Raw genomic sequence first — 17,102 nt, 5'->3', positions numbered from 1 at the left:
TTCCCCAGAAGTCCTTTACCTTGGGACAAGTCCACCACATATGATAGAAGGTACCTTCTTTTTCTTTACATTTCCAACATACATTGTCACAATTATGGTACATCTTTGCCAATTTGATGTTTTTTGGAGTGATTCAGATGCCAAAGTATTTTGCTTTATGACAGATCTTGAGGCCAGATGTATTTTCCAATTCTTCCTTTTCCTGTGCTGTTACATTTTTGACCAACAGTTTCATCTTTTGTTGTTGTTTAGTCGTGTCCGACTCTAGAGGGGTTCAATTTAAAGCCTGCCACTTCTCCAAATAAATTTGTTATGTAAAACTTTATATATATATATATATATATAAATGCATATATATGATGCATAAGGGCACTGCAGACAGAGAAGCTGAGCAGCAGCTGAGATGGTAGCATTCCTCTGAGAGAAAAAGACAAAGATTGTGGTTTCTACCTGGTGCTGAAAACTCAGGAGGCTTGATGCCAGAATGCCAGCATTCCCCAATCTGGAACCCTTCAGATGCTCTGGACTACGATTCCCATCAGCCCCAGTCAGATGAGGTGGAGGCTGATGGGAGTTGCATTCCAAAACATCTGAGGGAATCAGATTGGGGAACTCATTCCTGCCATTTGGGCACCCATGGAAACAGCCTGCAACAGTCCCCTTGCAACAGGACAAATCAGCACTGCCGGTGGCCTTCCCCTCTTTTCTGACAGATGGGCTCTGGCTGGGGAACGTTTGGGCAAAACATGGCTTCTGCTTTCCCCACTTAGCCCCCTTGGACTCTCTCTTCCTCAGTAATGCTCCGCTGGTCTTATCACAGAATGCATCTGACACAATAAATTAATTCCGTGCTCTAAATACAAATATGGTCACTGCTGCTGTTTTCAGACCTCAATGTTTGCCTCTGCCATCTCCAACCTTGTGTCACGCTAACGAACAAGGGCTTGAGAGAGTGGCTGCAAACGTCACTCTCTTCTGCAGCGTTTCAAGCAATGGCCAAATTGGCAGCTCTTTCCTTCTGCTAGCAGAAACAGCCAATGAATCACAAGTGGTGGAGGTCAGAGGAAGGCAGTGGCACTGGCAGCAGCAGCAATCTCTTGGCTGCCTGCCTCCAGCGGCCCTCAGGAGCCATGAGCACAGAGCAGAGGCCACAGAAAGCACTGCAGAACACCCTTGGTGCCCCAGGGGGAGCAGCTGGCACAGGGGCTGCCTTTCTCAGCTTCAATGGGCCAGCAAGTTCAAAGCAAGAACCTGGAAATTAAACTGAGTTACTCCACAAATCTGCAGTTCTGATTTTTGAAAATGTCAGTTTGCTTTTGATATCTGTTTCAGTAAGGCACCCTTTAAAAAACACCAATATCTTGTTATTAAATATAAGCATCTTAAATTTAGTTCCTTCTCCCCCTCCACACACCACAGCCAGACTCAAATAAGTTAAAACTAACAAATTAGCAAAGGTATAAATTCCACTTCTTGCAAGCAAATTCCAATTCTCCAAAATCCACTTTCATGGGCCGCGTCTTGCCCTTAAGGTGACTTTTAACACATCTTGAATTATACATTCTGCACACACAGTTATCAGCCATTAACTGTACTGTGCTTGGGATTTGAAGCTGCAACCCAGAATCTGTCCTCACACATAAGACGTTTGAGGCTGCACAGGAAGGAGGCAGAGCCCAGCTACAAGGTCAAGTGAGGCAGGGAGCATTCAGGACAAGGGGTCCTGAAAAGCCAACTAAAAACGTAAGAACATATGAAGACTCCTGCTGGAGGCGTACACTCACAAATGTACACATCCTTCATATACACCAGTGTGGTGTAGTGGTTAAGAGCGGTAGTCACGTAATCTGGGAAACCGGGTTCGTGTCTCCACTCCTCCACATGCAGCTGCTGGGTGACCTTGGGCCAGTCACACTTCTGTGAAGTCTCTCAGCCCCACTCACCTCACAGAGTGTTTGTTGTGGGGGAGGAAGGGAAAGGAGAATGTTAGCCGCTTTGAGACTCCTGAAGGGGAGTGAAAGGCGGGATATCAAATCCAAACTCTTCTTCTTCTTCTTCTTCTTCTTCTTCTTCTTCTTCTTCTTCTTCTCCTCCTCTCTTCCTGTTTGGTCTATTCCTTTTAAACAGGTTATACCCCTCAATTCCTACATTCCAGTCATGGGTCTCATCCGGTTTCAATAATGTCTACCAGAGTCATATTTGCCATCCTGCATTAAAAGCTCCATTCGTCTTGCTTGTTTCCCATACTTTGTGCATTTGTGTAGAGACAATGGAAACCATGAGTTGTTCCCTCCAGCTGCTTCTTTCTTGTAGTTTCTTGCCCTTTAGCAGGTTTCGGTTTCAGTTAGGGTTAGGGCTAGTTTCCTGTGCATCAAAGAAACTATTATCCCTAGCACTGTGAGTTCTTCTGTCATCTGTAATGTTGTCTCCCTCGCCCTGAAGTTCTAGTTTAAAGCTCTCCTGATCAGATTCGCAAGACTCCTAGTGTGACGTGGCAGCTAAAAAGCCAATGCAATTCTGGGCTGCATCAATAGGAGTATAGCATCTAGATCAAGGGAAGTAATAGTGCCACTGTATTCTGCTCTGGTCAGACCTCACCTGGAGTACTGTGTCCAGTTCTGGGCACCACAGTTCAAGAAGGACACTGACAAACTGGAACGTGTCCAGAGGAGGGCAACCAAAATGGTCAAAGGCCTGGAAACAATGCCTTATGAGGAACGGCCAAGGGAGCTGGGCATGTTTAGCCTGGAGAAGAGGAGGAGGTTAAGGGGTGATATGATAGCCATGTTCAAATATATAAAAGGATGTCACATAGAGGAGGGAGAAAGGTTGTTTTCTGCTGCTCCAGAGAAGCGGCCACGGAGCAATGGATCCAAACGACAAGAAAGAAGATTCCACCTAAACATTAGGAAGAACTTCCTGACAGTAAGAGCTGTTTGACAGTGGAATTTGCTGCCAAGGAGTGTGGTGGAGTCTCCTACTTTGGAGGTCTTTAAGCAGAGGCTTGACAACCATATGTCAGGAGTGCTCTGATGGTGTTTCCTGCTTGGCAGGGGGTTGGACTCGATGGCCCTTGTGGTCTCTTCCAACTCTATGATTCTATGAGAAACCTACCAATCGAACACACACACATGCTGCCCCCTTTGTCCTGCAGTCAGCTTGTCTGAAGCTGGCAGGGCAGGGCAGAGAGCCAGGATCTTGTTTTTTGACAAAATTACAAGCCTGGTAGATGAAGGGAACGCAGTGGATGTAGCCTACCTTGATTTCAGCAAGGCATTCGACAAGGTGCCCCATGATATTCTTGTAAAGAAGCTGGTAAAATGCGGTCTTGACTATGCTACCACTCAGTGGATTTGTAACTGGCTGACTGACCGAACCCAGAGGGTGCTCATTAATGGTTCCTCTTCATCCTGGAGAAGAGTGACTAGTGGGGTGCCACAGGGTTCTGTCTTGGGCCCGGTCTTATTCAACATCTTTATCAACGACTTGGATGATGGGCTCAAGGGCATCCTGATCAAATTTGCAGATGACACCAAACTGGGAGGGGTGGCTAACACCCCAGAGGACAGGATCACACTTCAAAACGACCTTGACAGATTAGAGAACTGGGCAAAAGCAAACAAGATGAATTTTAACAGGGAGAAATGTAAAGTATTGCACTTGGGCAAAAAAAATGAGAGGTACAAATACAAGATGGGTGACACCTGGCTTGAGAGCAGTACATGTGAAAAGGATCTAGGAGTCTTGGTTGACCACAAACTTGACATGAGGCAACAGTGTGACGCGGCAGCTAAAAAAGCCAATGCAATTCTGGGCTGCATCAATAGGAGCATAGCATCTAGATCAAGGGAAGTAATATTGCCACTGTATTCTGCTCTGGTCAGACCTCACCTAGAGTACTGTGTCCAGTTCTGGGCACCACAATTCAAGAAGGACACTGACAAACTGGAACGTTCCAACTCTATGATTCTATGATTCTATGATTCTATGAAAAGGGGACGACAGAGGACGAGATGGTGGGACAGTGTTCTCAAAGCTACCAGCATGAGTTTGACCAAACTGTGGGAGGCAGTGGAAGACAGAAGTGCCTGGCGTGCTCTGGTCCATGGGTCACGAAGGGTCGGACACGACTAAACAACTAAACAACAACAACAACAATCTTTGATGTATTTGAAAATATTGCAGCCAGTCTGTTAGGTGCCCTTTAGTTTCTTCATATTTTTTTCAGTATTACTGATAATTATTAGGACAACAGGATGAACCTATACTGAAAAATTTCCACCAAAAGAGTTCTGTTTCCTGTAAATTCCCTTTGTGATATGTTTCCCCCCTCATTTGTTTCTTCATTGTTCTAATCCTGTCTTACATGGCATCTCTGCTCCCACTTTTCCAATCTTTCTTTCTACTGTTGAAATTCAAGCTACGTCATTACGCCATCTTTGTTGTTTATGTAAGGGAGTAATCTGGCGTCCCGTCATAGCTCCAGGCAATTTTCCAGTTCTCCCTCTCCTCTAATTCTTATGTCTAATATGTGCCACTGTCTTCTGCTCTGGTCAGACCTCACCTGGAGTACTGTGTCCAGTTCTGGGCACCACAATTCAAGAAGGACACTGACAAACTGGAACGTGTCCAGAGGAGGGCAACCAAAATGGTCAAAGGCCTGGAAACGATGCCTTATGAGGAACAGCTAAGGGAGCTGGGCATGTTTAGCCTGAAGAAGAGGAGGTTAAGGGGTGATATGATAGCCATGTTCAAATATATAAAAGGATGTCACATAGAGGAGGGAGAAAGGTTGTTTTCTGCTGCTCCAGAGAAGCGGCCACGGAGCAATGGATCCCAACTACAAGAAAGAAGATTCCACCTAAACATTAGGAAGAACTTCCTGACAGTAAGAGCTGTTTGACAGTGGAATTTGCTGCCAAGGAGTGTGGTGGAGTCTCCTTCTTTGGAGGTCTTTAAGCAGAGGCTTGACAACCATATGTCAGGAGTGCTCTGATGGTGTTTCCTGCTTGGCAGGGGGTTAGACTCGATGGCCCTTGTGGTCACTTCCAACTCTATGATTCTATGATTCAAACACATTTGTGCCAACTGCTGTGAGGTGCAGCCCATCTCTTGCCAGAAGTCCTTCCTCAAGACCATGATCCAAGAAGCCAAACCCTTCCTCATTACACCACCTGCGCAGCCAGTGGTTTATCTCCAGTATTTTCCTCTGTCTTCTTGGGCCACCACCGCTCCTCCACCTGCAGCTGCTGGGTGACCTTGGGCTAGTCACACTTTTCTGAAGTCTCTCAGCCTCACTCACCTCACAGAGTGTTTGTTGTGGGGAGGAAGGGAAAGGAGATTGTTAGCTGCTTTGAGAGTCCTTAGGATAGTGATAAAGCAGGATATCAAATCCAAACTACTCCTCCTCCTCCTCCTCCTCCTCCTCCTCCTTCTTCTTCTTCTTCAACAACAACAGGAAGGAATGATGAAAATACCACCTGTGCCCCAAGTCTCTTCATGATGGCCTGGGAATCGGATTCAGATGCTGAACCGGAGGAATCCCAGCCTGCACAGGAGTCGCCACCTGCAGGGCCGGCTTGAACCTGAAGGGCCCTCACCTGTGCTGGATCCTCAGGAGCAGACAACAGCTGAATCTGCTCTGGCTCCGGAGGTGATCGAGGACCCATTGCCTGCAGGTGCTCCTCTCTCAGCCCTGTCAGGGGAAGGTGAGGTTGCCTCTGGGTCCAGTAACCCACCAGCCTCTCCTGAGCTGCAGAGGCTCAGGGCAGAGAGGTGGAGGGAACTAAGTTCTCGCAGGAGGAGTGCTCACCTCCAGGCCAGGAAAGGTGAGTCACCTGTGGACCAGGGCCACCCTATGCCTCAGAGGAGATAAAGGCCAGCCCGTCCAGTCCCAGGTTGTGGGAGCAACATTGTTGGTTACCTGTTCCTGCCGGCACCCTGTCCTGCTTTCTGCCAGAGTTCCTGACCACGCCCGACTCCCTGCCTTGGACCCCACTTCAGCCTCGGACCGGACATGGACCATGCCGCACGGTACCCCCCCCCTCCCGGGACCAGCACACTTCAGCTCCCTGCCCAGAGTCTCATGTTCCCTTGCTATATGTTGAAGGCTGTGTGTGTCAGTATTATTTTACCCACATGAATCAGAAGGAAGGGTTAGTGGTCAGTGGGCTTTATAAGATTTGGCGACTTCTCTGTCGCATTGTGAATCTTTGCAGCTGGAAGACAGCCCAAATCCTGGGACATTCTGTTACCTCCACACACGACTTTCTTTTCTCTGTCCTGACTCTTCCAGCATTCAGCTTCAGTGGATGTCAAGTTCATCAAGAGAAGCTGTATCTGAAAGGAGCCAGAGTCAACTGTAGGCTGATCAGGCATGTGGTAGCCTCTGCCTCCCTGGAAGAGCTGGTTGGCTGCTTATTGGGCACTCATTATATTCAAGACTTTGGCTTCTGGAAGTGGGAATAGAGAGAGGGAACTCATCCTCTAAGTGAGAGGATGGTGGCAGGACTGTGTCCTCCCTCTGAAGGGGATCCAAATGAAGTACTGATGGTTCTCCTCCCGAGGAGTAGCCTGAACCTTGCCCTCATGGTTCCCATCCAGGGCTGGATTTAGGTTTGATGAGGCCCTCAGCTCCTGAAGGTAATGGGGCCCTTTCTATGTCCAGCTGTCCTTTGTCAACAACAAATTGTTACTGTTTTTTGTGTTGAATATGGTAATTCATAGGAGCCTACACAGCACAAAACACAGTTGCTGTATGTAGGTTTTATTTTATTTGTTTTTTATCTTATATTTTGAAAATGTAGATCCAGGTTTTTATCCTTTAGTTTTTTTTGGGGGGGGGGCAAGAGAGTGGGGCCCTAAGCTACAGCTTGTTTAGCTTATACGTAAATCTGGCACTGCTCCCATCCCAGGAAGCGGAAAGGAAGTGTTCAGAAAGTTCCCGGGGGGGGGGGAGTTGTGTGCCATCCTGCCCTATTGTGAAACAGACATGCAGCTCCTCTTCCAAATAAACCCCAAACAGATGTGGTCCAAGAAATCTTAGAGTAGGCTTGTTAGAGGTTTCAAGCTTAGAAAGGTTTTTATTTTTTTTAAAGTTGGAGAAGAATGATGAGAGAAATTGGGTTCAGATGGTGAGGCTTAGACTAACGGATGATAACCTCATCAGCACATATGTCAGAAGGTGAGGATATTTGGAGTATTTTATGAGGGCCTGGCTCAACCTAATAATAATAATAATAATTTTATTATTTGTACCCCGCCCATCTGACTGAATTGCCCCAGCCACTCTGGGTGGCTTGCCATGATAAGGGTATGTAACATAGAGTTAGGATATCCTCTTATATGCTTACCTGGAAGTAAGCCTCAATGAACTCACTAGGATTTACTTCTGAGCAGGACAGTCATAGCATTGCACTGCCCAAAACACAAATCCTTGCACAGAGAAAGCTAACGTCTTAGGGGCAAAGTGACCAGGTCCACATTTGCCTTGACATGCTCTTTCCCTTGGGCAGTAGATATAGAAGTATGCTTAGTCACACCAACTGGGTAAAGAACAGCTTCTATCCGTGGGCTGTTAGGCTACTGAATGAAAATATAACAACAGGGCAACTGACTTTCGGGTTTGGTGGATGTGCGTCAGTAAACGAGGGGAATTAAGACTAAGAGAGCTGAGTGGGGGGTGCTCGTGTAATCTCACTGTATACAAGTTGTACAAGTGACAATAAAGTATTTCAATTTCAGTTTTCTATAGGCAAGGATTGTGATTGCATTTTATTTTAGGAAAGGAAGAGCATTCAGTTATGTGAAATCCCTTCTACACCCTGAAATTGCACAATCAGCTGGTTTGCCATCAGCTTGTGAGCATGAGATCGATTCTAGACACTTTGGAGCTCTTTGGCATTTAAAAGGCTTTGTGATTCTGCACTGTTTAGATTGTGTGGTGGCAATTGCCTGTGCGCTACTGCCTTGGCTTACACATTTATTTTATTCTGTAAGGGTGAAAGGAAGGCATTGGAGGCTGTGCTCCTCCAAGTGACCCCCTTGCCGCCCTGCATATGGCTCCAGGAAAGGAGATGGCAGGGTAGAGACAAGCCACCTGTTCCACTGCTGGCGTTCTACATTGTTTCCCCAGGGCCTAACGGTGACATCCTTCCAAGTCACTGACAGATTGCAGTTCCCTTACCTGTTCACAGAGTGTGGCAATCAGCCCTTCCAGGTCCCGCTTCTCACAGAGAATTGCCTGCTTCTCTTCGCCCTCCTGCTCACACTGCATCTCCAGCTGACGCAGCTGTAAAAGAGGCCAAGGAACAGAGCGATGTCTGAATGGACTGAGCGGAACTGAGAGGGGAGCCAGTGAGTAGCAGCAGCCTGTAGCCATTGCTAATGCCATCCTTTCTTCACCAGAACAACTTTCCTTATGTCCAGAAACCTGAAATTGCACTGGTGGTATTTTTGTTTTTAATTGCTCTTTGTTTTATGTTTCAAAGGCAGCTCCTGACTGGGAAAAACTGACCCAAGAAAGAAAAACAAATACAGCTTGACCCTTTTTGATTGATTGGATTGGAAGCGTCATTTATAAGAATTGAAACTATCCTCTTACGGTTTCTGGGTTAATTTGGGATTCTTTGTATGTTGTTGATGTTGTTGTTATTGTCATCATTATCTTTGATTATCATCTTCTAAACCAACGCCTCAATGTGATTTGCATATAAGATAATTAAAAACATTTTAAAACACAAAACATCAGATGCATTTAAAATAAGACTAAAGTCCCAACAAGGGGGCACTTGCAGAGACGACCATCAAAGGTGTCATTAAAACTGACACCTTCAAGATCAGGGCCACAATCTGAGGCCCATCATTTTATCTCTTAATTCCAGCCCATAACATGCATGCCGATGCTGTCCCCACTCACCCATATCATGATTTATTTGTAATTCTTTAAAATAATGTCTCTTTTCTGTGAAAAGATCAATAGCAGCCCAAGGAAATGGAAATCCATGAAGATTCATGCATACCAAGCAGCAGACCTTAACATTACGTGTTAGATTCAGATTTCTAATATATCACTATAATTTTGAAAACAAGCTTTGCCTAATATTTTTAGTGCCTCTGAAGCATCATAGGCAGAAATAATTATATAGTTAATTAAAAAGAAATTAATTTGAATCCAGTCTTGCTTTTACTCAGTGGGACCAGAAAGCATATATAATCAGCCACAATTCTCTCTAATTTATAGAAGCAGAACTAATCCCACCTATATATCAATGAGATCTGCCTTCCAATGACAGCGGTCAAGCTCCAGTGTCCATTGTGCTCCGCATTCTGTATCCGACAAGACAGAACGGTCCGTGGGACAAATCAGCTGAACACAAGACCATCCGAAGAGACTGCTGGGTCAGGCCAACAGCTCATCCAGCACAGCACCCAGCAAACAAGACCTGAACACAAGAGCCCTCTTCCCTCCAGTGGCAACTGGGATTCAGAAGCATTACTGGCGCCAGCTCTGGAGGCAGAGTTTTGCCAGTATGCCTGGTAGTCATTGATGGCCTTCTCCTCCATGAATTTGTCTAATCCTCTTTTAAAGCCATCCCACTTCTTCCTGAGGGAGGGAGTTACATAGTTTAATATGTGCTGCGTGAAGAAGTCCTTTCTTTTGTCTGTCCTGAATCTTTTAACATTCAGCTTCACTGGGTGTCCATGAGATTTGAGTATTATGAGACAGGGAGAGTAACTTCTCGCTGTCCTGTACTTTCTCCATGCCACACATAGGTACTTAGCCATTATTCACTGCAGCTGCTTCCTACGTGCAATGAACAGGACGGCCTTCAAGGGCAGGAGTGGAGAGCTCTGTCTGCTGGAATGCCCAGAGCTACAGAAATCTGCCAGACTAAGGACACACAAGGACAAAGGTGGCTGCCTCCCCATGCCATACCCTTTTCTGGCAGGACTGCTGAACATCCTCCAGCTCTTCCTCCTTGTCCTCCAGCTCCTTCTGGTGAAGCTGTTTCATCCTCTCAATTTCCAGTTCGAGTCTCAGGTGAAGCTGAAAGGAAGCACCAGGACAATATGAAGATGAAGGTGATGAATTATCCACCCTTCACTGTGAGGTCCTGGGGGGCAGGGTTACAACAACCTGAGCACTCAAGATGGTCTGCAGGGAAGGAGGGGGGAGGTCTTTCAGATATTTGGGACCTGAGCTGTTCAGGGTTTTGAACACTAACACAAGCACCTTCAGTTGGGGAGGGTGACTTGTTGAGGGTTTCTGTTGAGAGCCACATTCACTTATGGAAAATTTGTTGGGAGCCACTGATCTGTAGTGGGTGGAGCCAAACATCACTGAAGGCACCCTCCCCCCTCTCTTTCTGCTACTCCCTCATCTTATTTTCTCCTCCTTGTAGTCCATGGCTGGGGGGGGGTGTAGGTTGCTTGCCCCCTGCATCACCTTTCTGTGCTCCTTAAAATAACCCTGTAATTGAGGTCAGTCCTGTTGACTCTAGATGGGGGGCAGGAGACTGAGGGCTGTGGAGAAGAGAGTTTTGCATGGTCCTCTTCTTCCCAAGCTCTTGTGCCTAGCTCAGTACTTCCTAGCTGGTCCTCTTGGAACAGAGGGAGGGCAAGGTTGCACCCAAAGTGCTGATGAAAGCCAAATCACTTCCTCCTCAGGAGGCCACCTTACCTGTTCCAGCTGTTCAATGGTGCTTGCTTGGGAGCTCAGCTCCTTCTGCTGCTCAGAGGCTCTTGACTCCAGGTCCCAAAGTTTCTTCTGGAGGGCAGCCAGCGAGTTGGCATCCAGGTCCTTGGGGGCGCTGAGCTCCTGCACCTGGCTGCTCAACAGCACAAGCCGCTGGTTGAGGCTGGCATTGTCCAATTCTTTTTGCTGGGGGCGGCAGGGGGGGATCGTGAAGGTGGGGGGACATAGAAGACAAAGGGGAAAAATTTACACATCCACAGTTTAGTCAACTGGATCATTTATTTATTTGCCATCTATATATATGTGCCATCAGGCAACAACATTCTCTGGGCAACTTACAATATCAATAAAACATTAAAATGCAGCATCCATAAGGCAGGAGAGTTAAACGATTTCAGATACTGTACCTTGAAAAAGGTCTTGGAAAACAATACAGGTACCATTTCTTGGTGCTGATAGGATTTAAAATCAGAAACTAGGCAAGATGTGCTTTCTTTTTAAAGTGCATCTCAAAAATAAACATTTCAAAATAAAAATTTTGAGATCCTGAATTCTGAAGCCATTTTTGTATTTTTTTCTTCAAAGGTTTTTATGTAGCTGTTTTTTGAATTGTCCTTATTGATAATATTAATGTTTCGTTGTTTTGCAAACCACCTGGAGGTTTTTCTTACAACCAAGTAGTATATAAATTTCATGAAATTAAATCAATTAATAAAAACTTGGGAAGGTTGGCTTTTGAATTCAGACTTTGAGATTCTGAAAGATTTGTGCAGCTGTCTGACCTGTGTATGTGCCCCAGCAGTTGCATATCTGGATGCATTTTGCCGTGGCTCATTTCACAGAACCATAGGATTGTAGAGTTGGAGGGGACCTCAAGGGTCATCTAGTCCCACCACAGAACCCTTGTGCTCTTTGCTCCTCTTCCTTCTGCCCTGCCTTGCCTTACCTCTAAGCTCCGCTGCAACTTCCCCAGCTCAAACTGAAGGCTGGTGCTCTCTTGTAACACTTTCTCCCGAAGGCTCTTCTCGAAGGCGGATTCTCCCAAGGCCTGAGCCAGCTGCAGGTCAAATCTGACAGAGGCAAAAGGTCTCATGAGTTGGCCCTCCATCACTCCCAGCAGGAAGTCCCACAGCAGGGCAAAGATGCAGGCCAGGAGCTGCCGGGTCTTGGCCAGAGCTGTAGATGGCCACACATGAATCTTGACCTGGAGAGGACGATCATGGCCTCAAAGTCCTTAAGGACAGTTGCTGGAGCCAGGACCAGCTTGCAAGCCCAGCTTTATTGCAATTTTGTTTCATATATTTTAAAATGAATATGAAATATATTAGGTGGGTTTAGGAACACAAACACACAAACACACATATACACACATACCACCTTTCTGAGTATTATTGTTATTAGCAGCAGCAGCAGCAGCAGCAGCAGCATTTATATCCCACCTTTTCTCCAAGGAGTTCAAAGTGGTGTACATAGTCCTCCTCGTCCCCATTTTATCCTCACAGCAACCTGGTGAGGTAGGTTAGGCTGAGAGAGGCAGATACAGGCCCAAGGTCACCCAGTGAGCTTCACGGCCGAGAGGGGATTTGGACCTGGGTCTCCCAGGTCCTTATCTAACCCTCTTAACCACTAGACCGCATTGGCTCTCCTAGACCAGGCCATAAACCTTTCCACAGCACCTTATGTAGCCTAACCAACTGCAGGATTTGGGTGGCAACTACAGCAGGCTGAAGCAGAAGCTTTGCTGGGGACTTAGAAGATTTGGGGCACTGACCTTTGAATAAAACGTGTATATGCTGCTAGCTTAATAGGTATAGATGTAGATTTAGAGTGTGAATGTTGTAGGAGGAAACAACTAATTTCCAGTCCAAATTCGCCCAAATATAATCACCTCAGATCACCGCCCCCCAAAAGCTTCTCTTCAATCTGTTTTCCCCAATGAATTTCCTAGCAGATCCTGTTCCAAATCAATTTGATTAGTTTTTCATTACCCACCCCCAAATAACCTCTAGATAAGGTCATCTTAAATGCATTTATTTCTCCAAAACTGTACAACAATCCAAATTCATTACCTACCCAGTAACACATTGGGTGCTCAGGAAGAGATCTGAGGACCCTGCTGCCTGGCCCCAGCACCCTAGCAGTATCTCAGGGTGCAAGCAGAGGAGAGATGAAGCAGGTAGGCCTTGAGGTGGGGAGCAGGGATCAAAGGTCAGTGGCAGACCCTCAATCCTTGAGTTAAAGGATCTACTTGCAGTGCCTGCAACGATCTCTGCCTGAGACCCGAGAATCGGTTTCTGGATGGATGCCAACACAGACTCCCATACACCCCCCCTTTTATTTTAAAAAAGGATGCTCTGATAAAGAACTTAAAGCATACAATATCTGAGCTCTTCTAAAAAAGTCGAGCATCTTCCAATAAATGGTATGAGATTTGAATTGTTTGATTAGATTAGCAATTCACGAGCTCCCCCATTCATAATTAATGGTTTTGCCATTTAGAATTCAGTGCCAAACTTCCACAGACTCAGAGATAGATTGGAAGTTTCAGCGTCTTCAATGAAGCGTGTGCTATAAAGACTTAAAACTGCATTACTGAAGTCAGGGGCATGCTGGGGAAAGGGCAGGGCAGCTGCACCTGAGAAGACAGGTTTGTGAAGCATTGCACCTGGAAGAACTGTGGAGTGTAGGGGAGCAAATTTCAACCCACTTTTGGTGCTCAGTTTCTTGGGTGGAAAGAAGTGGGATTCATCTCTGGCTACTTCCCAGCATAGTTGTACTTCAGGGTGTGTGTGTGTGTGTGTGTGTGTGTGTGTGTGTGTGTGTGACTGGATAGAATGTTGTGTTGTGAAAGAAGTCACCTCCTGCCTGGCCATGCGAATAAGCAATGAAATAATGCAGCTGAACGATCAAACTTCCAGGTGTAGGAGACGCCAATGAAAACAAACCTCCAGTTGAAAAAATAAACTAGATGTCAAGCTAAATCTCTTTAGGCTAAATCTGATGAAATGGCCTAGACTGCAAAATAGTTTTAATGTGTTATTATCACCAGTTCCTTCCTGAAAAGCATGCTGTGCTGAGCATGTTCTCAGAGAAACCCTGATCCTGCTCTAAATGCACAGCATAATAGAGTTGTAAAGCTGGAAGGGACCTTCTTAAATCGTGGCATCCAGACACAGTATTCCAGGCCAAGGCAGAATACTGCCTTGAATTCCCTTGATAGGGACACTAGATCTCAGTTGATGAGGCCCAGAAGAGCATTCCCCTTCATGGATCACTGCCTTGCCATGGCGAAGAGGCTTGAATAACTCAGAGAAGCTATGAACTATGCCGAGCAGGGCACCCAAGATGAACAGGTCATAGTGAATCATAGAATCATAGAATCATAGAGTTGGAAGAGACCACAAGGGCCATCGAGTCCAACCCCCTGCCAAGCAGGAAACACCATCAGAGCACTCCTGACATATGGTTGTCAAGCCTCTGCTTAAAGACCTCCAAAGTAGGAGACTCCACCACACTCCTTGGCAGCAAATTCCACTGTCGAACAGCTCTTACTGTCAGGAAGTTCTTCCTAATGTTTAGGTGGAATCTTCTTTCTTGTAGTTTGGATCCATTGCTCCGTGTCCGCTTCTCTGGAGCAGCAGAAAACAACCTTTCTCCCTCCTCTATGTGACATCCTTTTATATATTTGAACATGGCTATCATATCACCCCTTAACCTTCTCTTCTCCAGGCTAAACATGCCCAGCTCCCTTAGCCGTTCCTCATAAGGCATCGTTTCCAGGCCTTTGACCATTTTGGTTGCCCTCCTCTGGACACGTTCCAGTTTGTCAGTGTCCTTCTTGAATTGTGGTGCCCAGAACTGGACACAGTACTCCAGGTGTGGTCTGACCAGAGCAGAATACAGTGGCACTATTACTTCCCTTGATCTAGATGCTATACTCCTATTGATGCAGCCCAGAATTGCATTGGCTTTTTTAGCTGCCGCGTCACACTGTTGGCTCATGTCAAGTTTGTGGTCAACCAAGACTCCTAGATCCTTTTCACATGTACTGCTCTCAAGCCAGGTGTCACCCATCTTGTATTTGTGCCTCTCATTTTTTTTGCCCAAGTGCAATACTTTACATTTCTCCCTGTTAAAATTCATTTTGTTTGTTTTTGCCCAGTTCTCTAATCTGTCAAGGTCGTTTTGAAGTGTGATCCTGTCCTCTGGGGTGTTAGCCACCCCTCCCAGTTTGGTGTCATCTGCAAATTTGATCAGGATGCCCTTGAGTCCATCATCCAAGTCGTTGATAAAGATGTTAAATAAGACCGGGCCCAAGACAGAACCCTGTGGCACCCCACTAGTCACTCTTCTCCAGGATGAAGAGGAACCATTGATGAGCACCCTTTGGGTTCGGTCAGTCAGCCAGTTACAAATCCACTGAGTGGTAGCAGAGTCAAGACCGCATTTTACCAGCTTCTTTACAAGAATATCATGGGGCACCTTGTCAAATGCCTTACTGAAATCAAGGTAGGCTATATCCACTGAGTTCCCTTCATCTACCAGGCTTGTAATTCTGTCAAAAAACGAGATCAGGTTAGTCTGACATGACTTATTTTTCAGAAATCCATGCTGACTATTGGTGATCACAGCATTCCTTTCTAGGTGCTCACAGACTGTTTGCTTAATGATCTGCTCCATCTGCTCCATAGTGGAGAGTTTTGACCAAACGTGATCCACCTGGAGGAGGAACCGGCAAGCCACTCCAGTATCCCTGCAAAGAAAACTCCATGGACAAAGACAACAGGCACCAAAAAGTTATGACGCTGGAAGATGAGCCGCTCGGGTCAGAAGGCGTCCAACATGCTACTGAGGAAGAGCGGAGGACAAGTACAAGTACAAGTAGATTCAGAGCTGATGAAGCGGCTGGGCCAAAGCTGAAAGGATGCTCAGTTGCGGATATGCCTGGAAGCGAAAGGAAAGTCCAATGCTGTAAAGAAAAATATTGCATAGGAAACTGGAATGTAAGAACCATGAACCTTGGTAAGTTGGATGTGGTCAAAAATGAGATGGCAAGAATAAATATTGACATCCTGGGCATCAGTGAACTAAAATGGACGGGAATGGGCGAATTCAGTTTGGATGACCATCATATCTACTACTGTGGGCAAGAAACCCATAAAAGAAATGGAGTGGCCTTCATAGTCAACAAAAGAGTGGTGAAAGCTGTTCTGGGATGCAATCTCAAAAATGATAGAATGATCTTGATACGAATCCAAGGCAGACCTTTTAACATCACAGTAATCCAAGTTTATGCACCAACTACTGGTGCTGAAGAAACTGAAATTGAGCAATTCTATGAAGACTTACAACACCTTATAGAAGTGACACCAAAGAAGGATGTTCTTCTCATTATAGGGGATTGGAATGCTAAAGTAGGGAATCAAGAGATAAAAGGAACAACTGGCAAGTTTGGCCTTAGAGATCAAAACGAAGCAGGGCAAAGGCTAATAGAGTTCTGTCAAGAGAACAAGCTGGTCATCACAAACACGCTTTTCCAGCAACACAAAAGACGACTCTACACATGGACATCACCAGATGGGCAGTATCGAAATCAGATTGATTATATTCTCTGCAGCCAAAGATAGAGAAGCTCTATACAGTCAGCAAAAACAAGACCTGGAGCTGATGGTGGCTCAGATCATCAGCTTGTTATAGCAAAATTCAAGCTTAAACTGAAGAAAGTAGGAAAAACCACTGGGCAGGTAAGATACAAATTTAAATCAAATCCCTTATGAATACACAGTGGAAGTGAGGAACAGGTTTAAGGATTTAGATTTGGTGGACAGAGTGCCTGAAGAACTATGGATGGAGGCTCGCAACATTATACAGGAGGCAGCAACAAAAACCATCCCAATGAAAAGGAAATGCAAGAAAGCAAAGTGGCTGTCCAACAAGGCCTTACAAATAGCGGGGGAGAGAAGGCAAGCAAAATGCGAGGGAGATAGTGAAAGATACAGGAAATTGAATGCAGATTTCCAAAAAAGAACAAGGAGAGACAAGAAGGCCTTCTTAAATGAGCAATGCAAAGATATAGAGAAAAACAACAGAATGGGAAGAACCAGAGATCTGTTCAAGAAAATTGGAGAAGTGAAAGGAACATTTCGTACAAAGATTACCATAATAAAGGACAAAAGTGGTAAGGACCTAACAGAAGCAGAAGACATCAAAAAGAGGTGGCAAGAATACACAGAGGAAAAATACCAGAAAGCTATGGATGGCTCGTACACCCCAGGTAGTGTGGTTGCTGACCTTGAGCCAGACATCCTGGAGAGTGAAGTCAAATGGGCCTTAGAAAGCACTGCTAATAACAAGGCCAGTGGAAGTGATGGTATTCCAGCTGAACTATTAAAAATTTTAAAAGATG

The 17,102-nt window shown here is 45.7% G+C and overlaps 1 protein-coding gene across 3 annotated transcripts in view; it reads right to left on the bottom strand.

Annotated features, from left to right (window-relative positions):
* MYO18B (myosin XVIIIB) overlaps positions 1-17,102 on the bottom strand; it is a 385,232-nt gene that overhangs the window by 130,722 nt on the left and 237,408 nt on the right. For all 3 annotated transcript variants that reach the window (XR_014002918.1, XM_081174521.1, XM_081174522.1), the window contains 4 exons: positions 11,643-11,766; positions 10,682-10,882; positions 9,938-10,048; positions 8,186-8,290 (listed from right to left, as the gene is read on the bottom strand). Coding sequence is in view for 2 of the 3 variants with exons in the window: in XM_081174521.1 (XP_081030647.1) it covers positions 8,186-8,290; positions 9,938-10,048; positions 10,682-10,882; positions 11,643-11,766 (541 nt within the window). In the remaining variant the exon portion in view is untranslated. The remainder of the gene's footprint in view (positions 1-8,185; positions 8,291-9,937; positions 10,049-10,681; positions 10,883-11,642; positions 11,767-17,102) is intronic.

This window comes from Podarcis bocagei (assembly GCF_964188305.1).
Source record: "Podarcis bocagei genome assembly, chromosome: 16".
Classification (NCBI taxonomy): Eukaryota; Metazoa; Chordata; class Lepidosauria; order Squamata; family Lacertidae; genus Podarcis; species Podarcis bocagei.
This window is presented reverse-complemented; position numbering and strand designations above follow the sequence as displayed.